This window comes from Akebia trifoliata, chromosome 3 (assembly GCF_017979445.1).
Source record: "Akebia trifoliata isolate Shusen 1 chromosome 3, ASM1797944v1, whole genome shotgun sequence".
NCBI classification, from domain to species: domain Eukaryota; kingdom Viridiplantae; phylum Streptophyta; class Magnoliopsida; order Ranunculales; family Lardizabalaceae; genus Akebia; species Akebia trifoliata.
The window spans coordinates 52289774-52312209 of NC_141377.1; the positions used below are offsets into that span (position 1 = coordinate 52289774).

Consider the following 22436-nt stretch of genomic DNA (forward strand, 5'->3'; position numbering starts at 1 on the left):
AAAGGATTGGTGTGTTATAAGTAAAAGTTAGTTATAACAAACATAAATCGGTCTAAAACGTTTGACTTGTGTAAGGTTTTATATGACTCGAGAGAGTCATCTCGGTACACTTGGGGGCCTAGAAGAGATGACCTGGTTTTAAACCCACGGAGAGAGGAGAGGAGAATTGAAAACGTTGGTCTAGGAAGAGAAGTGAGAAAAAAAAATCGACATTTTCGAGCTCTACCTTCTCTGCAACTTCAAACCCTAGAACCGCAATGATTCGAAGAGAGAATTAATTTTATCTGTGAAGAGGGAATCTAATCTAATCTAAGTCTAAGTAAAAGAGAATGGGCCGCGGTAGAGAGACAAGGTTGGTGCAGGAACTGCTATTGTACGCCGCAAGCGCAGCATTGAGTTCCTTGGTGTTGTTCGTAGGTCTTCGACATCTGGACCCAGATCGCGCTACGAGCAAAAAAGCCCTAGAACAGAAGAAGGAAATCGCCAAACGATTAGGTCGCCCACTCATCAATACCAATCCCTACGAGGTATTAAATATCAATCTCTCTTTATATATATATATATATATATATATATATTTTAAGGAATATTTGGTTTTAAAATTAAAAAAAAAATGATTTCGTGAAGTGGGTTATCCCTAATCCCTATTATATAACGGCGATTGATGCATTGGATACGAATTATATCATTTGGATTCCCAAGTTTCTGCTGTGTTTAATAAAACAAAATTTGATTTTTTAATTTTTTTAGTTTGATATCTGTTGATTTCCTGAAGTGGGTTTTTATTTATGTTGTGTAATTTTGTGAGTTGCAGTGGATACAATTTGTGTGTTTTGGGTTATAAAAGGAAGCCCCTTTTGGCTATTAACACCAGGTTGGGTCCTTTATTACCAATAATGGTTTGTTATTGGTTAGGGCTTAGAATTTGAATTAAAGTTTAGGTTCCAAGTACATAGAATTAAGTGCAACTTCACCCAAGAGAAGTTATAATTTTAGGATAGTTGGCCTTATTGTCAATTACATCGGTTTCTCTATCTAGTTGTTCAGGCAATTGGAAATAGGTCTTTGGGTGGTTGGGCTATTATTTGTTTATGATAAAATGAATAATAATCTAGGATTAATCACGCATAAACCAGAAAAAGTTGAAAGTGTTTTGAAGATGATGATGGTCATGCTTTTGCCTCCATTTCACTTGAGAATGTCATGAACTAGCAATTTTGGTGTTTTGATGGTCATTGTGACATTTTTTTTTTTTGAATTGGTTTAACTGTGAAGGTGATTTTGATCTTAGATCTGTAGTATTACTTCATGCAGACTTTTCCACCTTACTGTGGAATGAGGAATCTGTCAATGTCATATTCTTATTCATTGCAATTTTACGCACAAAATTTGGTCCCATTGTTCATCACTCTTTCATATGTGTTGGTTGTTTCGTAGTTCTCTTATTTCATCATTTCCTTCTTGGAGGATCAATGCTTTTAGCTCTAGAGTGAGGATTCTTTGGTACCTGACACCCCTTTTGTTAAGGGCATATGGAAACAGAAGAATAAGAGGATCTTTGAAGGGAAGGAGCAATCGATTCAAGATGTCATCATTTCAGTGATGAGTTTTATGCATTGGTAGTGTAAGTTGTATGATGAGTTCAATGGTGTATTTTTTTTAAGGATTTTCTCTTTAGGTGGGAGACAGTTTGTATGGGGGTACTTAGTTTTGAACCTGTGTTATCTCACTTTTTTTATCCTTTCCTATCTTTTGTTGCCTTGTATTTGGAGGCCCTCTCGGCCTCCTCCTCTCTTGATATAAATTTTTTCTTAATTTATCAGAGGAAAAGACTTTGCCACCTCACTTAGGTGGTAGTGGCTCCATATCCATTTTACAAATTCAAATCCATCACGACTCTTAAAATAAAAAAAGGAAAATTAATTTTTTTTTGTAAGGTTGAGAAACCTTATTTATGATGACCTGTTTACATGGTTCAACACTTTGAAGCTCAGTGGAGTTTCTAGAAGCAAGGGGAAGGTATCATACTGGCAGGATTTATAACAGAAATGGCCAAACTCTAGAAGATCATAGTGTCAATCAATCCATACCTTCCAAGAATACATTTTGGAGTTTCGGTTTGCCTAAAATGGGAGTGTCTTTAAGACGGTTATAGGATTTATGGAGTTTCGGTAGCAATATCAATCATATCCTTCATTATGGTTGAGGGTTGAATATTTGGACAACTTTTCTTATGTGGTTGATGTGGAAACTTTTTTTGTGTAGATGTTGATGATGATGAACTTCTTCTTCTCCGATAATATTTTCCCGTGCTCTGTTGTTTGCTTTGATTTCTGGGGTGGTACCAGCTAAATATCTTCTGATGATCAAGTCATTTTTTATACTATTGGTAAATAGGGTTGCAGGAAAGTTAAAATATGAAAGCAGAGGGTAGTAAATGAAATGTGTTTCAAACCACTTTTCTTTCGTTTGAACATGTATTTATAGTGTAATAAAGTGACAGGTGTTAATGATTAGCAACAAGTGCCATTTGATTTTGCATGTAATTTTAGTGTGAAATCATTTAATTATGAACCAGTTCTCTGCTATAGCCTATAGGAATGTTCTTGTGGACGATTGCTGATAAGGTTGTTTGTTTGTCAATAAAAGATCATAAGTGCTGATAAGATGTTATTTTTATTAAGGTCCACGGGCCTAACTCAACCTCAAAACCATGGTCATAAGGTTGATATAAACAATTAGCATAAGGTGGTGTCAGAGTATTTTGTTTTGTTTGACGGGTTAAACATATTCCGATTTTTTATGATATTAGTGTTTTTGTACTATTTGGAAAGTTAAAAATATTCCGAGACGTTATAAGTGTTGTTTCTATAACAGTCTTGTCTGATGCATCTCGGTATCTTTTTCTGTTGAGATAACTGTATTTATACTAAAAAAAGTTGTAAATATCATTTAATGTTGAACTAGTTCTCTGCTATAAGAATGTTCTTTTGGACGATTGTTGATAAGCTTGTGTGTTTACAATGAAAGATCATAAATGCTGATAAGATGTTATTCTGATGTTAAGAGTATTTTGTTTTGTTTACATATTCCTAGCTTTTTTATGATATTAGAGGTTTTGTACTCTTTGGTAAGTTAAAAAAATTCCGAGATGTTCGTAGTGTTTTTCCTGAATGATTTCTGTGTGATGTATCTTGGTATGTTTTTATGACGAAATGAATTATACCGAAAAGTTGTTAATATTTGACTGTGCATATAAAGAGATCTTTACTTGGGTATTTTTCTTAATCTTCCATTGAAAATAAGTGTTGGAGTAACATTTTGTTCTTGAACACTTAATCCAAGATGTTTATTTTGAGCAATTTACTTGTCTACTCTTAGAAGAGTTTGACATATTCTTCATTAATGTTATCTAAATTTAGATCTCTTTGCTGATATCCTGAGGAAACACGTGTCATAAATTGAAGAGCTCGGGAAAAATGTAAATTTTTTTTGATAACCAAAATTTTATTAATGGAGGACAAGAAGTCCTCAATGGAGAAAAGAACAGAAACAAAGATACAACAAACAAGAGCAAAGATAAGAAAACAAAAAAGCAAACACCCCAAAAAACAAGCACCACCCTGGCCCAAAAAGGAATCACCCGCTACTAATGAGCTCCCATCTAAACAAGAAGTCCTCAAAGAGGTAACCCCTAAACTCCAAAAACTGCCTACACCAGTTAAAAAACAAACCCACAATACTAAAGATGATCTCCTCCAGAGAATGCTCCTTCCCTTCAAAGATTCAGCCATTCCTTTCTTTCCACAAACCCCAATAGATAGCTCGGAAAAAAAATGTAATCTACAGTTGATATCAACAATATCCTGCATTGTGGTTAAGGTCTGGAATTTTGGAAAGTTTTATTTCTTCATTGCGGGCTGCTAACTAATATGCTGATATTTTGGCAAGGATGATGTAAGTGGATAATTTTTGTATGTAGGGAGTTATACTCTCATATCTTCTTTTATTTTGGTATCTTTGTAGAATTTTTATTTATTTGTATGAAGTTTCAAGGAAAAAAATTTGACATTCGTAATCCTGCATTGAGCCCGATCAATTGTTTCATGTGAAGGTTTACATTTTTTACTTGTTGATTGGATTTTTTCAATGAGGTGCAGTACTTTACTTCACATTGAGAGTGGTCAAATTCGTTAGTGTTCTTGTTGAAAAATTTCAGAAGTGTTTCATATTAAAAAAACTAGAAAGATTGTTCATTTCATTGATTGTTGTGTTGGACTTATTTCTTTTAATGGTCCTACAGGATGTGATAGCCTGCGATGTTGTAAATCCTGACCATATTGACGTAGAATTTGACTCTATTGGAGGCTTGGAAAATGTTAAGCAAGCATTATGCGAATTGGTAATTCTTCCCCTCAGGAGACCTGAATTGTTTGCACGTGGTAAGCTTCTTAGTCCACAAAAGGGAGTACTGTTGTATGGACCACCTGGAACTGGAAAGACAATGCTGGCCAAGGCCATAGCAAAAGAGTCTGGAGCCGTATTCATTAATCTGAGGATATCTAATCTGATGAGCAAATGGTTTGGTGACGCACAAAAACTTGGTAAGAGTGGATTATGTTCATACTCCTGTTGAGTGGCAGATCAAAGTTGTAAGTTTTGTTCAATAAATTGGATGATGTGATTTGTTCTTGTGACAGGAAATTGAAGATTTTAAGGTTCTTTTTTAGTCTATGCTTGTTAATATTTTCCATTTTTTTGCTTGTTTTTAACATATTAGTACAATTATTAGGACTCAGATGCTTGTGTTGGTCATTGACTCATGCTGACGAGTTGGCCACTCTGCAAAATTTAAAATCTTGATTTGGGTTTTTTGAAAACTTCAATTTGCAAGAATAAAAACAAAAAAACCTAGAGACTAGTTTAACGTGTGTTGCGGAGAACGGAAATGATGTGGCTTGAGATAGTAGGAACAGATCTTAAATAAAAAAATTGACATAAGACATGCCTCTATATAGAGTTGAATGGCAAAATAGGATTTATGTTGTCAACCCTAAATCAATCACAAGTTTGAAATCACAATTCACTTTCTGCCTTACAAATCTCATGAAAGTTACATTTTAGAGATTTAAAAACATATTAATTATAACGTTTGTCTCCATCAATGTATTAAATGTTGAATGTAATGAAGTTATGTTAATTATTCTTTGTTTTTGTATGTAATACTATTTAAATTTCATGTGTTAACCAATGATATAGTGATGTTGATTAATTTAGCGTAATAACTTAATTGGCTTATTATAATTTAAGATAATGTGACGACAACATTGACAAGTTGTAACTTTTTTTTATGCCTTAAATCTGCTACTTGGTAGAATATTAACGTTCTTCTACAATTTTGCAGTGGCTGCTGTATTCAGTTTGGCTTATAAGCTCCAGCCTGCTATTATATTCATTGATGAGGTTGATAGTTTTTTGGGACAGCGGCGTACTTCTGACCATGAAGCCTTGACGAACATGAAAACCGAGTTCATGGCTTCATGGGATGGTTTTACCACAGATCGTAAGTAATCTCACTCTCAAATAGAAGTTATTTATTATTGCTTTTTATTTTTCTTCTTCCAATTGTTACTTTAATGATTGCTTTTAAAAGTCTAGCTTATTCTTGTAGCTTTTTTTTTCCGGATTGGTAAAAGGCTTTATTGGAAACATAAAAAGGTGGCCAACCTACAAGACAAAACAGAAACAAAAGAAACAGAAGAACAGAAAAATGCAGTAACACCACTCTCAGCCTGAACACAGATGATGCCACTTAAACTGAAAGCCCTCGGGAAAAAACCCCTCCAAAGTCTTCAGAGATTTTGCTACAACTAAAAATTAGGACCTCATGAAGAGAGTGCTCCTTTCCTTGAAATTCCTTACTATTTTGCTCCAGCCCAATGCCCCAACTTCGGAAAAAAGCAAGAGCTGAAGTTGTAAAACACCATGGGATTTGAAATAATGAGAGAGTGGACCCAAACTTCTCTAGCAAAGGGGCAATGAATGGGCAAATGATTAATTGATTCCCCACTAGATTTACATAGAAAGCAATAATTGAGAAATACCACTTTCAATGATACGACACTACCCATGGTAAGCATTTTCTTAAGGGAGGCCGTCCAAATTTAAATTTTTTTTATTTAGATGTACTTTTGGCCCCCAAATGGCAATTTCAAGGAAGGTAATGATTGGTGAAGAAGAAACAATGGATTTGTAGTAGGATTTTACGGAGAATATGCCATCCTTACTCCCTTCTCATCTTCGCTTGTCCTCGGCCAAATAATTGACATGGACTTTGGAAATGCAATCAACAAAATGAGCCACCTCTTGAATTTCCCAATTGCTAAAGCTTTTCTAAACCCAAAATCCCAGGAAACGCGACTTCCATATTGAAGCATGAAGTACTTTATAGGAGCCTCTTTTATGCGAGTCAGAGAGTATAAATTTGGAAATTTATTTTTCGAGGATGACTCTCCATACCATTGGTCATCCCAAAATCTAACCCTCTACCCCTTTTCCACTCTAAACATGATCCTGCTTCGAAACTCCAAGGAATACTTATATATTCCTTTCCAAGTATGAATATCACAATATCACTTTCCCATTGAAATCGGTCATTTATAATCTCTTTCCAAAGACCATTTATTTCCTCCAACCGTTTCCCTAACAGTGCCATGTTCATCACTCTAATCTTTCTTATGCCATGTTCTCTATTTTTCTCAAGGAGATTTTTTTTTTTTTTTTTTTCACTTAGCAAGGTGAAATTTCTCGTTTCCCATCCAGGCGTTTCACAAAATATATCAACAACTTTTCTAATCTTTTTTTGACACTTCTGGGCTTGGAAAACAAGGATTGGAAGTAGATTAGAATCTTGATAGAGAATTTTTTAGAAGAGTCACCTTTCCCCCTTTTGAAAGGTATTTTGCTTTTCAGGATCCAATTCTCCTTCCTACATGCTCAATAACTGGATCTCAAAAAACCTTACCTTTCCCAAGTACATGGAAATTGCTTAACGCTAAGAATTTTACACTTCCGAAGATTGATGGTTAAAGCGAAACCACCTCAAAGAAAAGTAAGTTACTCCCGAGAAATCTAATCTGATCAACATAATCTTCCAAAAAGATGAGAGTATATGTGAATAAGGATGGGGAATTGATGGACCGTATTCTCATTCATTGCTTTGTGACAACAGATTTTTACTTACATTTATTGTCATTGTTTGGCTTGGTGGGTTGCCTCCCTTTCTTAGTGTGCTCGCCTTTTGAATCTTGCATGTCATGTTGTTGTCTTTTTATGAAGTTGAAGCATATTCTCTTGGTGTCTTTTTTTTTTTTGCCATATGTTGGGGTCTTTGGAAGGACAGAAATAACCGTATCTTTGAAGGAAGGAGCTCCTGCACCTTTGAAGTGTTCCTTATAACACTTGTTCTGGTAGTGATGCTGGAAATGTTTGTATTCTCCAAAAAGCGGGAAAAAAATAAAGTTGGAGGGATATTATTAAAAAGTGTTGAGGTTAAGAGGGTAAAAAATGAAAAACAGTAAAGTGGGTCAAAGAAGAGATATGATAAAATTAAGAGGGAGTGAAGAGGAAAGACAAAAAAGTGTGGTGTAGGTCAATGGGACATACCACAAAATTGTAGCCAAGGGGATGTTTATCCCCACCTCAAAAAACACAAAACTGTAGCAACTCAGTTGTGTTTTATTTTATATATGTACTTTTCAGTTTCCATTTCTTGTTAATCTTTTAAAGCATTCTTTCGTGTTCTGGTCAGAAGCATTGCCAAGTGATGTGTAGATTGGATTTCAAAATTTTGATGTGACAAAATACTCATTTTCTTCTGTTAATATAGAGAATGCTAGGGTGATGGTCCTCGCTGCAACCAACCGACCGTCAGAACTTGATGAGGCAATACTTCGGCGTCTTCCCCAGGCATTTGAGATTGGGATGCCCAATGTCATTGAGCGAGCGAAGATTTTGCAGGTGATTTTGAAGGGTGAGAAGGTAGAAGACAACATCAATTATGACCACATAGCAAACATTTGCGAAGGATACACTGGTTCAGATCTTCTCGAACTCTGCAAGAAAGCAGCCTACCTCCCCGTCAGAGATCTACTACACGACGAGAAGGATGGCAAGCCATCTCATGTCAGTATGCATCTCTTGTTTATGTGCCACTTTTTTTCTGTTATCTTTTATTTATTTATTTGATAAGTAAATATTCATTAATAGGAGTTCGAGATGACCAACCAAAAACACTAACGAAAAAGACATGCAACCCACCCTTAGACAGCCTCAACTCAACGTATATGCAACACTCTGCTATTCCTAATTGAATTGATAAGAACAGATACTACACTTGGTATTTATAATTCTTATTGCAGTTTCATAATTACTACATGAGATGGAAAGATATTCCTAGGAATTCCCTAGAAAAAGTAATCCTTCAGAAGCTTGTACTTACCCCTAGGAAATCTGTGTTTCTTTCCCATCCCTCGTAGGCTTTGACCTGCTTGTTTTGGTAAGACACATTTCCTGGCCAACCACATGAAATGAAAGGTAGCCCCGATTTTCTTGGGAGATGATTAAACTATGGTTGCATGAAGTTTTTTACAACCCCGGTATTCTTTTCCACTTACACGTTGGAAGATGCCTCCTGCTTCTCGTTGGTTTTCGTCCTCTTGCATTCCACTTTTCCAGCCACCTTGTAATTAGGTTTATGCCGAGTTAACTTCTGTGAAGATGGTTGTTGTTCTCATGTAGTTCATATATATATATATGAGGAGTGCTAACGTTCAAGACCTTGTTGGGATATGAGCATTCTCTACCACATTCACTTTCTAATAATCCCCTTACTCATTTTGTCTTTTAATACAAAAGATAAGGGTATGTTGATCTTTTACAAAATAAATTCTTGTTTACATAATAAATGTCATTAGCATTTATGAATTTATTAGCATTCACCACAAACAAGGTATTTAAATCAAAAGACTAAAATACCCTTAGTATTTGTTATAGCATTTATTACAAATAAGACAATTAAATCCGAAGACAAGCATACTTTCATATTTTACATTAAAAGACAAAATGGATGGGAGTATTATTGAAAAGTGAATGTAGGTGTGGTGGAGAATGCTAACCTTCCCATGAGGTTTTTGGATTTTTTGTTGAATAAATGGCCTCTATTTTTTGTTCATCCTTATGAGATCAGGTAAGCTGGTTTTAGTATTTTTATGAACTTTTTGTCCTCGGTAGAGGCATTCAATGAATGTGAAATTCCTGGCTAGGGCTGTGTCTACAAATGTCAAAAGCACGTATGGTCCAGTTGGATGCGAGTTGAAAATACCCAAACATTTCATTGAACTAATCTTTTACGCTGTCTGTTGCAGACAACAAGGCCACTATCACAGTTGGACCTGGAGAAAGTTTTTGCCACATCAAGGAAGACAAGAGTTGCAGCTGGTGAATACAATAGGTCGACATGGTTAAGGAACAGAGAGGATGACGATTATCAGGTCCCAACTGCAATCTCAGAGCTCTCTAAGCTTGTGTTGTCCCATATTATCAACCAACCTCCAGAAGCCCAAGAACCCTAGAAAGTTGCACTTTTTAATCTCCAATTTGAATCCAGTTTGTCGATTTGATGCCCCCAAACACATTTCAAGAGCTCAACTTGTGGATTTTTTACTCACAGGCACTGTAATCTTGCTTGGGAGCATTCAACATTCTCAGTTGTGCCAGAAGAATTCTCGCCTTGATAAAGCTCTGTTGGTTTGAAACAGTGCCGTAACCTTACGATATTATACTTTTTTTTTTTTTTCTTCTCTAAGTTTAATATCAAGGCTAGTGGCCATTTTCTGTGAAACTGGTGGCTAATCTTAAGATAGGTTCAAAAGCATTAGTCTTGAAAATCATTGAGGGAATTGTCATGCAACAGCTGAGATCACACCGGAGGACCGGAGATTGTTGGGTCTATGCCAAAGTTCAGGATGAATTGGAACCATCAACTATTTACTGTGAATCATTTTTGTATTATTTTACATGGAGGCCGACTTTGAAGCGACTAGCTGCTTCAAAATTTTGGAGGAACCCTATCATAAGATGACATAGCCTTTTGTGTTTATTTCCTGCCCTGAATTTTTCGTTAATATTTAGGATACCTCCTTGGAGGCATCACGTGATCTGGAGAGGGTTCCACCGAAAATTTGAAATGGGGTGGGTGCTTCAAAAGGGTTTTTTTTTTCTCCCTTTTACATGGTGAAATTGTCTGCATTGACATTTGTGGTCTGGTTCAAAACTTCAAAGGGGTGGAAGCACAGTGAGGGAAATCTATGTCAAAAATTGCTAAACATTTAAGAGTCGGGGTCAAACAATTTTATGCAAGGAAAAAAAATTGATAAAATTTCATCCCATTTGTACATGTTTGATGAACGGTAGAGATTTCCCTGATATTTGAACTAAGTTTTGGCGGTGAGAGTATTTTGCTTTTTTCAGTTTCTATTAAGAGTAATGATTTTCTGATGCCCCTGACGTGGCATGTGTCAGAAAATAGATTTTTCCTTGGGATATATATTTATGGCTTAAAATCAACCTGACCTTGGGCTTAAAATCCCAACCCAATCGGTTTAATTTATTCCCCATTAATAAAAGCTTATATAAATATAAGTGGTATGTTAAAGAACTTAAAATTTACAATTATTTATCCTCAAAATTTACATACATAAAATTTTAAGAAAATTTAAAAAGACAGAAAATGATGATTAATTAAAGCTACAGTCATGTTTTTAAATAGGACTTGAAAAAAAATAAAAAAATGGACTTTTTCTTTGTTAATATGCTTGCTAATCGTGTATATTGGTCCAGGCTACTTTCGGGGGTGTGGCCAATAGGGGGGGATTGAACTCAAGACGTCTCCCTCCAAACACCCATGGTCATAAATAAATAAATAAAATATTTGCATATCATGTGTGAGAAGTATTTTTTTTTTTTTGAAAGGGTGAAAGAGAGAGAGAGAGAGAGAGAGAGAAGTATTTGATGATCACTTAATAGGTGTTTTCCAGATGTTGGTGGGCCAAACATTTTCAAAAAAATAAAATTAATTGATTGGGTCATTGGGATCATGAGTGCGATACTTTAGTTTTGGTTACATCCCATCAAAGAAGTGGACCCATTCAAAATGATAGCACAGATCACCTGGATGGAAAGGAGGAAAAAAGAAGAAGAATAGTACGGTTTAAAAGATAGGGTTAGCCGACAATTTAATTAATACACATGGTACCATTTGAATACAATAGTACAAGGTTTCAAGCCACTGGGTTAGAGGACTAGATGATCGATCATTAAAGAGGTGTATGATGTAATAATCCTCCTTTGATGATCAAATGGATTGGAGTCACAACGAAGAGCTAATCACATTGGCATTGGCATTGGCAAGCATTTTGTTCTCTAATCACTCACTCACTCAAATGTAGTATGGTGGTGGTTTCACATTTTTAATTACACTTGAGACAAGTGATGATGTCTCATTAATAGTGTAAGAAACAATAATTACCATCACTTTAATCATCACTTCACTTGAGTGAGAAAGGAAGCACTTCCATTCTTTAGATTCCTCTCAACCAACCTCATCATACATGCATGTGTTTTGCTAACAAACAAAGAAACAAACAAGCAAAGACAATAATAATAAATTATAACCAGGTACATGAAAACAACCTATTATCACCCTTTAACATCAAACGTAAGCATATTTTAGGGGTAATTTTGTCATAAACAAAAAAGGTAGTGATGGCTGGTGAAGTATTTACATCAGCAATTAGTGATTTTAGCACACCAAGGATTATGACATCAGAATTCATCATCCTTACAAAAGCAACACATGCAAAAGAGATTGAGACCCCCACCCCTCCCACTAATTAAATCAATAATCGTATGGTTTATAGTGTCTCGGCCGAGACTACGTCTTGATTTCTATTGAGAATTGAGAATGAAAGGAACATTGATCCCAAAATATTCAATGCTTTCAGACTGTCTCAATAGAGACTCATCTTTAGACTACGACAAATGCCTCGAGATGAGATTTTAAACCTTGATGATAACAACAGTAAACAACTGATCCCTAGATTTTTCTAAACCCATCCAAAATAAAGATGATAGGTTTCTTCTCATAATATATATGCTTAAATAGATGGAATACTAACTAAGAGAGCTCACACAGAACAAGTGGCTAACCAGTAACCAAACAACCAACCAACCACTTAATTATGAACTCCTACCATTACCTCTCCTTTTTGTCAAGTTACCCTGATTAACAACCCCACCACAATCAATCCTTTGCTTTTCTCTCTCTCTCTCTCTCTCTCTCTCTCTCTCTAATCAAACTTTACTAACCACTTTCTCACTAACATATTGCAAATACAACTCTACCATCATAACCACATCTCTTGTCCCATCTTTTCTCCTTATCTTCCAAAACCAATATCAGAATGCTTACTTTATACTGCAGTGATATGGGTATTATCTACTCATAACCAAATGAACAAAGGTGAGTGTAGTTCCTTTGCACCATTGGTGGGATCTCAAGTTCAGATGGTGGCAGGGGTAGTGTAGGGGCAACAAAGTCTGATAAGACATGGAAGCCATAAGTAACGCTCAAGAAGAGGATTTGTTCTCAAGAAATTTGCAGAAGAGATACAATGGGCTAGTAATGGTTAGGACAAGGGCCATTAGAGGTAAAGGGGCTTGGTATTGGTCTCATCTAGAGCCCATACTCTACCAAAACCAAGAGACGGGCACGGCTAAAGCCCTTAAACTTCGGTGTGGCCTCTGCAGCGCCCACTTCTCTGCTTCCAATCCTTCTAGAACTGCATCCGAGCATCTTAAACGGGGAACGTGCCCCAACTTCAGAAACATCGATGCCGGTTCAAATACCTTCACCCCTAAGTTCAGAAGACGCAATCAGCTAGCACTGCCACCACCACCTCCACTTGCCCTAATTCCTGCCTCGTTTTCCATTCCAATGCTCCCTAGCCCTCCCACCGGACCACAACTTACTCAAGCCCAAATAGAAACTGCTTACGATCTGTTAGCAGAATGGTTCTATGAATCTTGTGGCTATGTTTCTCTCTCCACCATCAAACACCCCAAATTCAGAGATTTTCTTCACCACGTTGGGCTCCCACCTGTGAACGAAAGTTACATCTTAGGCACAAGACTCGATACCAAGTACATGGAAGCTAAGTTCGAGTTCGAGGACAAATTCAGAGACGCCATGTTTTTTCAACTATCCACCAATGGATGGAAGAAAGAAAAGGAGAGTAACAACTCTAGTGACATGAATGATTTTGTGAATGTTACGTTGAACCTTCCCAATGGAAGCAGTCTCTTCCACAGAGTGTTACTCCTCGGGTCCATCAACCCTAGCTCTGATTACATCAGGGAAGTACTGTGCTCAACAGTCAAGGAAGTTTCTGGCACTGATGTTTTCCGATGTGCTGGAATAGTTGCCGATATTGGAAATATTAACTGCAAAGCTCTGCAAGAAATGGAAATCCACCACCATTGGATGGTGAACCTCACATGCCAATCAAAGGCGCTCCGAATGCTTCTCAAAGACTTCTTCAAACGACTTCCATTGTTTGCATCTACTGCGTCTCTTTGTCATAAAATCGTCCGAATTTTCAAATCTCACCACCTTAATGACATTAATATCTGCCTTAACCACCATCAGTCCCTTTCCCTTGACCACACCTCCGCTGCCATATCTGCCGTAGAGAATGTCGCTCGGTTTTCGAGCGCATTGAGCCAGGCCTTTGCCAACAAAGCCATCTCCAATGACCCATTAGACCAGGAAATATTAGATGCAATTCGAGATCAAAAGTTCTGGGAAGAACTAGAGTCCGTTGTTTCTCTAACAAAGTTAATAAATACTTTAGTGCTGGAGATAGAAGATGAGAGACCATGTTTAGCCCAGTGCCTTCCCTTATGGGAAGAAGTGAAGAGTAGAATAAAGGGTTGGTGCAAAAGTTCATCTATTGAAGAAAAACCTGTTATGGATTTGGTGAACAGGAGATTTTTCAAGAACTATCATCAAGCTTGGGCAGCGAGCTATGTTTTGGATCCTATGAATCTGATCGAAGACAGCTGTGGGAGGTATTTACCGCCTTTTAAGTTTCTTACTTCTGAGCAAAACAAAGATGTAGTGAAAATAATTACAAGGCTGACACAGAATGAAGAGGCTCATATTGCTTTAATGGAGTTGATGAAATGGAGGACTGAAGGATTAGACCCTATTTATGCACAAGCGGTCCAGGCAAAAGAGAGAGACCCGGTTACTGGAAAGACAAAAGTGGTGAACCCTCGTGGAAGTAGATTGATTTGGGAAACTTATCTGACTGAATTCAAGGTGTTGAGAAAGGTAGCAGTACGGTTGATTTTTCTTCAAGTGACAACAGGGAGATTGAAATGGAACCAACCATTTTTTAGTTGGTTTTGTTCTAACAGTAAATCAAGCAATGATGTTGAAAGAGCTCAGAAGGTTTTGTTTGTGTGTTTGCATCAGAGGTTGGTGAGAAAGGAGCCTACAGATGAAGAAGAGAAAGATTCAGAGTTGCTTGCTTGTACGAACGGCGAGGTTTATGCATCTGTTAGTTAAAGTAATAAATGCTTTTAATGCAGGCAATTCAGGTTTTGAATTGATGGTTCTTTCTTTTTCTTTTTCTTTCTTTTTTTCCCTTTTAGATGTTTTCTTTTCTAAACACGAGTTCTATATTTCAAACACAAACGTGCAACTTTCATCTCAAAGGCGCCTGGTTTAACTCTTTTTGGGGTTGAACCCAATGAGGCAGCCCTTGAATAGGTTACTTGAGGAATTTGTTCCTGAATCTACTGAGGTTTCCGGAACACCAAGTGGATAGCACACCTCCTTAACCAAAAAAATAAAGGAAAGAGGAGGAAGAAATCACTGAAATCCTAAAAACGCATCTAATCCACTAATGAATATATGTTTAAAAAGGTAAACACTCTAATAAAGGAAAAAAAGACAAAATTATCCCAAAAATCTATCCCCTTATCTTCCACTAGTTCCTTTCATGTTTAGTCTAGCACGGGATAAAGAATTTCCAAGCAGTTGTGACAATGGAACATTATTTTTCAAGGCTAGTCATGAGCAATTATGCTATTTGAAATGCATTCTTTGTGGTTTTGAAGCAGTTTATGAAATTTGTATCAATCTTGGCAAAGCGAGGTCATTAGACTAGGAAATATGAATGTTGATAGGCTTGCTAGGGTGTTAGGATGCAAGGTCATCGACGTATTTTGGCCTTTCTATAGCTGCTAATTATAGGTCGTTAGCCTTATGGATCCAATGATCAAGCGTTTCAACTTGGAAGAAAGGCAATTTTCTAAAGGTGGCAAGTTTACTCTCATAGGAAGCACTTTATCCTCACTTCTGGCATACTTCCTGTTTATATTCTTTATCCCCACCTCAATGACTAAGTGGATTAAAATACTGGAGAGAGCCTTTCCTTGGAGTGGTAAAGATGAAAAGACGTACCAAGTTGCTTGAAACATGTTTGTAGCCCAAGGAGGGAAGGAATCATTAAGTATATGGAAGATTCATTGGGGGTTAAATATGGGAATCATACCAGGGGATGTCAAGTTGATGTCGCAAACTCTCTTATAGTGTTATCAGTTAAGAGAAGAATAACAAACTTAAATGAATAATTTTATGAAGGTTATAGTGGAGGACAAAGTCAGATGAAGATTTATGGTGTGGTGATTCAACTCTTTGATCATCCTTTATTTAAGAGAGAGCAGGTGGTCAAGTAGTGTGACACCCTTTATTTAAGAGACACTTGAACAACTGACCGTTGGTTAATTTGACCTGATTATCACTTGCCTAGGGGAAATTCTATGTTCAGATTCTTCAGAGGACAAAATGGAAGTCAAATAGCTCTCTCTTATGGGTTCAATTGGTTCTTTTCCTCCAACATCTTTCCTATGGAAATATAGCTCCATCCAAGATTATTTTTCTTTGGACAGCTTTTTTCTAGAAAATCTTTACGGTGGATCTTCTGATTGATCATGAAATGCTTCCTTTGTAAAAGTAGTAGCAAAGATAAATCATCTTACCCATTAAGAAATCACTTCTTGGGATTGGTAACTCTTTCCAAACATTCAGCATATGTTGATTACTCCTAGAAACTTAATTGACCTCATTCCAGGATGATAATCAATCGTTGTCAAGTTCCAGGTCATAGCAGCTTCTGTATTTTCCTGTTTGCTGGAGTGTAGAATGAAAGAAATAGCAAGATTTTCTTAGTAAAGTACCAATGCCACAAGTACATCCGCAGGAAAGATGAGTTGTTGTTCTGGTGTTTAGTTTATAAAGAATTTAGGGGATAGGTTTTTTTTTGTGGCTTTGAATTATGGGTCTTTCATGATGTGAATTATGAAGGGGTTGATAGTGTAAACTCTTGGCTTTGTTTCTCTTTCTTAGAGGACCATTGCTCTATTTTATTTCCATTTGTATTTATTTTGCAGTGGTTTTCTCCCCTCTTAATGAAATTATCTTCACTAATAAAGTAAAAAATTAATGCAGTGATTTAAGGCCAATTTTCTGCAACTGATTTTGAATCCTACTTTGTGTATAAGGTATCAGGGCTCTACCAATCCCTTAAACATGAGACATGTACATGCCCAAGTATTTGCACATAATGTAAGTATCTAAGCAGGATTGAAGCATATTAAGATGCAATAATAAAAGCAAACGATGCAGCAGTCACACAGTCAAAGAATTTCAATATTGTGATGCAGATTTCATTTTGGTCTCTACCAAAGTTCCTCTATTGGTCCTTTTGGAAATAAAATAGAGAACCATTTCTCTATTTTATTTCCATTTGTATTTATTTTGCCATGGTTTTCTCCCCTCTTAATGAAATTACCTTCACTAATAAAGTAAAGAATTAATGCAGTGATTTAAGGCCAATTTTCTGCAACTGATTTTGAATCCTACTTCGTGAATAAGGTATCAAGGCTCTACCAATCCCTTAAACATGAGACACGTACATACATGCCCAAGTATTTGCACATAATGTAAGTATCAAAGCAGGATTGAAGCATATTAAGATGCAATAATAAAAGCAAACGATGCAGCAGTCACACAGTCAAAGAATTTCAATTTTGTGACGCAGATTTCATTTTGGGCTCTACCAAAGTTCCTCTATTGGTCCTTTAAATTACTAGTCTGAATTCTGAAATTGAATATTTACATAATGTATATCACCAGGACCATCTTTAGAAAAATCAAATATGGCATTCAGAATAAATGCGCCTTCACCTTATTTGTCGAACTGTTTTTTAATGGGGAATGGACTCAAAAGCCTGGTCTTAAAGCAGTAATCGAGACCAACAGCAGCAAAAAAGAATATAAAAAAATTCTCAGATACATACACAGCACCATCAACAGCATGTGACAAGAAGCTCGCATAATCTAATTCCAGAGGTGGTCCTTCCCCCAGTACAGAGAGGCCTGCATTTACAAGAAAACACAATTTTCATTTAAAGTCCTAAATTTGCAAATCATTTTAGTCAAACAATTATATACAGATTATACATCAAATAACAATACCTTTAATAAAACCAAAAGCTGCAGATGTCCCAGTTTTAAGCTGAACATTGTCCAAGTCTCTTCTTATTGTGTATCGAAATGTAACTCCAAACAAAGCACAACTAATGAAGGTGATCGCTAAAGGGAGTATTAATTGGACACCACTTGTCCCCTGAGAGAATGAAAAGGGGAGTCCTGCAAGTGTGCCAACTATTGCAGAAACTGATGCCGCTTTAATGGACTCCCACCTCTCTTCATCTATATCACTTTGCTCGCTCTCTTGTAAAACATTTCCGGAGCCAAATCCATCCAAATTTAGTGTCAGAGAGGATTCAGCCTCTTCAACCATGGATCTTGCTTCTAATATTTCTTTTTGGCATTCTGCAATCTTGAGTGGTCACACAAACCAATATCATAAGTACCGCTCCTTGTTATTTTTTTTGGAAAGGTAATGTCATCATAAGCACTAAATGTCTTGACCAAAAATCATGAAGGCTACAAAGCAATTCAGAAACAAAGAAATAATGACAGTTCGTAAAAGAAACCCCATACTGTAAACGCACCCCTTTGGGGCCTACAATGAAAGTAATCCACTTATTTGGGTCTATCTCTATTTAACATGTCAGAGCAAGTTCTCTTGTGGAGCCACTCGACCACTTCATGTATTTTACTTCTTTATGTGGGAATTGAATTGCATTATAGGAATCCTATAACAAAAGTATGAAACTACTAATTCACAACTAAATTACTCAAAACCAAGGTGTCCATTATAGCATAATAACGGTGGGCTAGTGTTCTGACCGTTATTAACGCTCATTCATGCTTGGGTTCCACTCTGTTGCTAGCCTTGGGCCTCTGTCGTTCCCACTAGCTCACTCAACAAAAACTCAGCAACAGTGTTTCAAAAAGAAAAGGAAAATGAAAACAAAGTATAGGAGCATTTAAAATTAAAATTTCCAAAAAAATAAAATAATAATAACTGTTATAACACCACTATAATAGACATTATTCAAAAGAAAATTTAGGAACACCATTTTCTCACATTCAAAACCATTATATTTTCAAAATCTTATACTTAAAGAAGATTTAGAAAAATATTCCACCATTTTTTAAATAGCCATTATTTCCACACACACATAAATGCCGTTATAAACAGTAAAAGAAGTGTTACATGGAAGTGCTTCATAATTTATATATAACTTAATAGGATCAGATCATTACCATTATTATGGTCGTAATGAGGGTGTCATGCACCTTTTTTTCTAAACCTCGCTCAAAATCAAGATTCTAGCATTAAAAAAAACTTATTTTTTGTGTGACATTCATAATTCCTTGCCCCCACCCCCATCCCCTAAAAAAAAACAAAAACAAAAACAAAAACAAAAAATTCTAATTTGAAAAAATCGTTCATATTATTAAGGTTTGTGCATTCTTCTTCGATTTCTTTCAGGTAAGTATGCTGGAATCAGACCTGCCCCTCAAGATTACAATCAGTATTGTTTGTCCAATTCATGCTTAGGGTTTAGGGTTTCTTAATTAAGTTTTGATTCTCAATTTAACGAAACAAAATTTACACTACAATGAACTCGAAACTAAAACCAAGGAAAAAAGGGCTAAATTGGTGGTAATAACAGACCTCGGATGCTCTGATTTCGAGATGATTAATGTAATTCCTCAACTGGGTAGCTTCAATTTCCTGTCTTTCGATGTCTTCGAGTTCCTTCTTCGCTATCTCTACTCTTCGACTTGCCTTCTCCAACCCATCCAACAAAACCCTATTTTCTTCTCTGTTCAGCAACTCTTCTACTCTCTTATCCACCATACCAGATAAAACATCCTTCAAACCTTCGTTATCTCTCTGTTCTGAACTACATTTCACAATGAGGGATCGAGATGTCGAAGGAGATCTCTTGAAAGTTTGAATAGAGAAGTGTTTCGTGAGGAGAATTTTAGGGTTAAGAGTTGGAATCAAAGTCAAATTGATTAGGGTTTTCATGGTTTGGGTCGCAGAGATTGTTGGGGGAAGAGATTGCAGGAATGGTTGGATGGATGTTGGACGCTTGGTTTACATATCTTTTACCCCATAAAAGGACAAATGTTAAATAGGTAGTTTTAAGTGTTCTTAAGAGGATATTTTGGTCATTTCCGTTATGTTAACTGTCACTAAGTTAGTTGAAGTAGTTAGTCTCAAAAGGTGAGGGTCAATCTTAATACTCATACTCCTAGGGCATGAAATGGGTCAATCCAGATCCAATAATTTATGGTGATCCCTGCATCAAATTCAAGGACCTATTTGGATCTATAAAACCTGATCCATGTTGGAACCACAATAGAAACTACCCAACCATTGAATAATATCGATACCTAACAATGCAACAAGATCAAGGATTTGATTCAAAACCTATACATGGATCTAATTATTCATCGGATGTGCAAATGTGACTGAAATTTAAGGTTGATCCAGCATAGTTGACTCAAATCCAAGGAGGAATCCATATTGGATCCAAACCCGTTAAAATGGGAAGTACGGGACCTGAGAAAAATAATCCAAAGCTGAGCATTCAGGTACTAGAGCATAGTGTTCTTAGCTTGGATTCAGCATTCGAAGTCCAAAGCACTACTAACAAAGGACCTCTAGCGTAATGGAAAAACCTAATAGGGAAGAGAAACTTTCATGAGTTATTATTGGACAAACTCATAAGTAGATAACGTCAACACAACTTTGCCATGGAGTAGTTGACATACCCCAAGCATGCATTCAAACGCTAACAGACAACCTCGCCCTGATGTAAAATGATTGACCAACTAAGCTAGTTAACATGTATAGGATCATTCGTATTGATCACACATTGACAAATGCTCATGTCATCTAGACATGGGCTGATAAGACTTAGTATAATTAGACATCTGTCAGTATCTCCGAACATAATATTAATTGAAGGATTAACGATACATTCAAGTATTTGTAACTCTATAAATACAAGATTGTGGGGGTTAAGGCATACAATTTTTGCGAACTTATGCCCTTATTCTTCTGAAATCCATATTGATTGTGACTGTCGGAATTCAATCATAGATCCCCGGCAACAAAAGTAACGAGCAATCGATCTTGATTTAATTGGAACAAGGAAGTTACAAAGATTGAGGTAAGATAGGAACACTTTGCACCCACATGAAGTATCGGGTTTGACCTATTTATTTCATTTCTTGGGTACATAAGACTCAAAATTTCCATTATCATGCACAATAATACCCACTAATATGCATTGTTGATAATTTCAATCAATTCATTTCAGATTCAAAGACCCATACCCTAGACAATATCCCAACCATCCAAGATACAACACACTGAATTGGTGCCTCAATCTACAACCATCCGAGTGTATCTCACTGGGACAACTTGCCATAACTAAATCCTATATACGTGGGGAACGATATTTTCATATCCCACGAATCTACAGAGAAGATTGTGTGATAAGAGGAGTTATGGAAGGAAAACCACCTATAAATAAGTGGGGAAGGAAATAAGGAAGGGACTTTTGGACGAGTGGAGGTGAAGAAATCATGTTGGTGAAATCATGTTGAGTGTCAAAAGAATGGTGCTCCACTTAGTATCCAAATTTAGGTCAATATTACAAAAACATATCTGTACAAGTTCCTAGCTCCATGCCAAATGTGTCTAGGAAAAAAATAAACAAACAAATGAAATATACCCAAAAGTGAATCAAACTCCACAAAAGGAGGAATGAACATTAATTAAAGTTATTATTTAAGATAGGAATTTGCTCCACAAAAGACCTCTTCAATAATAATAAAAGTACATATGAACTCATTTTCAATAACCAAAAACTTCACTGTGAATGAATTGGAATGCAGGAATTAGTATTTTTAGGTTGACTCCAAATCTTTGAGATAAGACTTTATTGTTAATGATTTTTAGTGGGTACCAAGACAAGACAAATAAAAACTTGGCGTTGAAAACCATGTAATTCAAAAAATGCATCTCCTCAAGTATCTCAATTAGAAACATATTTTTTGTAAAATTCCAATTTAAAATTTTACTTTATAAATGAAAAACTCTAAGCCTACCAAATAGTAAGGCACTACCCTGATTAATCTAACACTATTAATTGAGGTCCAGTAAAAGTGTAATAAATACACATGGGGAATTGGATTTTATACAGAAAATGCTCTTTAAAAAAATATTTTTTACCAAAATATGCTTGGATTCCAATTTCCAATGTGTATTTATTACACTTTAATGTGTGCCCTTAAGGCAGACGTTAACAACATCCTATTAGTTGTGTTAAAGTGTGCATGTATCTGACCTAAGGTGTATGTTGATGGACCTTCGGAAAAGATATTCATGACATCGGGATTGGTGACTATCAACTTTAATATGCCCAACCTAAGAAATAACTTTTGAGATGATGATGCCAACGATGAGAATGGCAATAAACAAGTTTGTGAATCGAAACACTAATACCATGTCAACTTGAAATTGAATAGAGTAGAATCAACTCGACAAGTATTAAAACGAGTCCGACTTTGAAGTGGCCAACCCACTTCAAATTTTGAAGGAACCCTCCTCATTACAAAACACATGGCATTTTGTATTTATCTTATGCCCTTACATGTTTATTAATATTTAAAATACCTCTTTAGAAATATCACTTGTAAAGCAAAGGAGAGGGTTCCTTCAAAATTTTGAAGCAAGATGACTAATTCAAAGTTTTTTCCTTTTAAAACACAGGTTGGTAGAGACAATATTGGATAGATAAGCAAGTGTAGA

General features: G+C 36.2%; 3 protein-coding genes across 5 annotated transcripts; 2 read left to right on the forward strand and 1 right to left on the reverse strand.

The window, feature by feature from the left end:
• Positions 1 to 101: 101 nt before the first annotated feature.
• LOC147407870 (uncharacterized) lies at positions 102 to 10041 on the forward strand. Of its 2 annotated transcripts, XM_086436637.1 has the most exons (6): positions 102 to 527; positions 4304 to 4604; positions 5405 to 5563; positions 7889 to 8184; positions 9426 to 9551; positions 9731 to 10041. In XM_086436637.1, exons 1-6 carry the CDS (start codon positions 330 to 332, stop codon positions 9737 to 9739), a joined length of 1089 nt encoding a protein of 362 aa, XP_086292763.1. In that variant the 5' UTR covers positions 102 to 329; the 3' UTR covers positions 9740 to 10041. The 2 variants fall into 2 exon arrangements, with proteins under 2 accessions (XP_086292763.1, XP_086292762.1); XM_086436636.1 differs by having other exon boundaries at positions 9426 to 10041.
• Positions 10042 to 12435: 2394 nt separating this feature from the next.
• Positions 12436 to 14731, forward strand: LOC147407871 (uncharacterized). The gene has a single exon (XM_086436638.1). The coding sequence runs from the start codon at positions 12668 to 12670 to the stop codon at positions 14687 to 14689; it is 2022 nt and encodes a 673-aa protein (XP_086292764.1). The 5' UTR covers positions 12436 to 12667; the 3' UTR covers positions 14690 to 14731.
• A 2498-nt stretch (positions 14732 to 17229) lies between these two features.
• Positions 17230 to 19726, reverse strand: LOC147407872 (homer protein). Of its 2 annotated transcripts, none has more exons than XM_086436639.1 (3): positions 19281 to 19726; positions 17666 to 18032; positions 17230 to 17566 (listed from the first exon to the last, which is right to left on the reverse strand). In XM_086436639.1, exons 1-3 carry the CDS (start codon positions 19638 to 19640, stop codon positions 17376 to 17378), a joined length of 918 nt encoding a protein of 305 aa, XP_086292765.1. In that variant the 5' UTR covers positions 19641 to 19726; the 3' UTR covers positions 17230 to 17375. The 2 variants fall into 2 exon arrangements, with proteins under 2 accessions (XP_086292765.1, XP_086292767.1); XM_086436641.1 differs by lacking the exon at positions 19281 to 19726 and adding an exon at positions 18446 to 18717 and having other exon boundaries at positions 17666 to 18025.
• Positions 19727 to 22436: the final 2710 nt, after the last annotated feature.

What these genes read in the sequence shown, in the direction of transcription:
- LOC147407872 (XM_086436639.1), bottom strand. Translation starts at nt 19,640, where the DNA reads ATGAAAACCCTAATCAATTTGACTTTGATTCCAACTCTTAACCCTAAA. An exon ending in TCGAAATCAGAGCATCCGAG is followed by an intron (nt 18,033 to 19,280) that starts GTCTGTTATTAC and finishes TGACCACTCAAG; the next exon opens with ATTGCAGAATGCCAAAAAGA. An exon ending in AGCTTTTGGTTTTATTAAAG is followed by an intron (nt 17,567 to 17,665) that starts GTATTGTTATTT and finishes TTGTAAATGCAG; the next exon opens with GCCTCTCTGTACTGGGGGAA.
- LOC147407870 (XM_086436636.1), top strand. Translation starts at nt 330, where the DNA reads ATGGGCCGCGGTAGAGAGACAAGGTTGGTGCAGGAACTGCTATTGTAC. An exon ending in TCAATACCAATCCCTACGAG is followed by an intron (nt 528 to 4,303) that starts GTATTAAATATC and finishes ATGGTCCTACAG; the next exon opens with GATGTGATAGCCTGCGATGT. An exon ending in AGGATGGCAAGCCATCTCAT is followed by an intron (nt 8,185 to 9,425) that starts GTCAGTATGCAT and finishes TGTCTGTTGCAG; the next exon opens with ACAACAAGGCCACTATCACA.
- LOC147407871 (XM_086436638.1), top strand. Translation starts at nt 12,668, where the DNA reads ATGGAAGCCATAAGTAACGCTCAAGAAGAGGATTTGTTCTCAAGAAAT.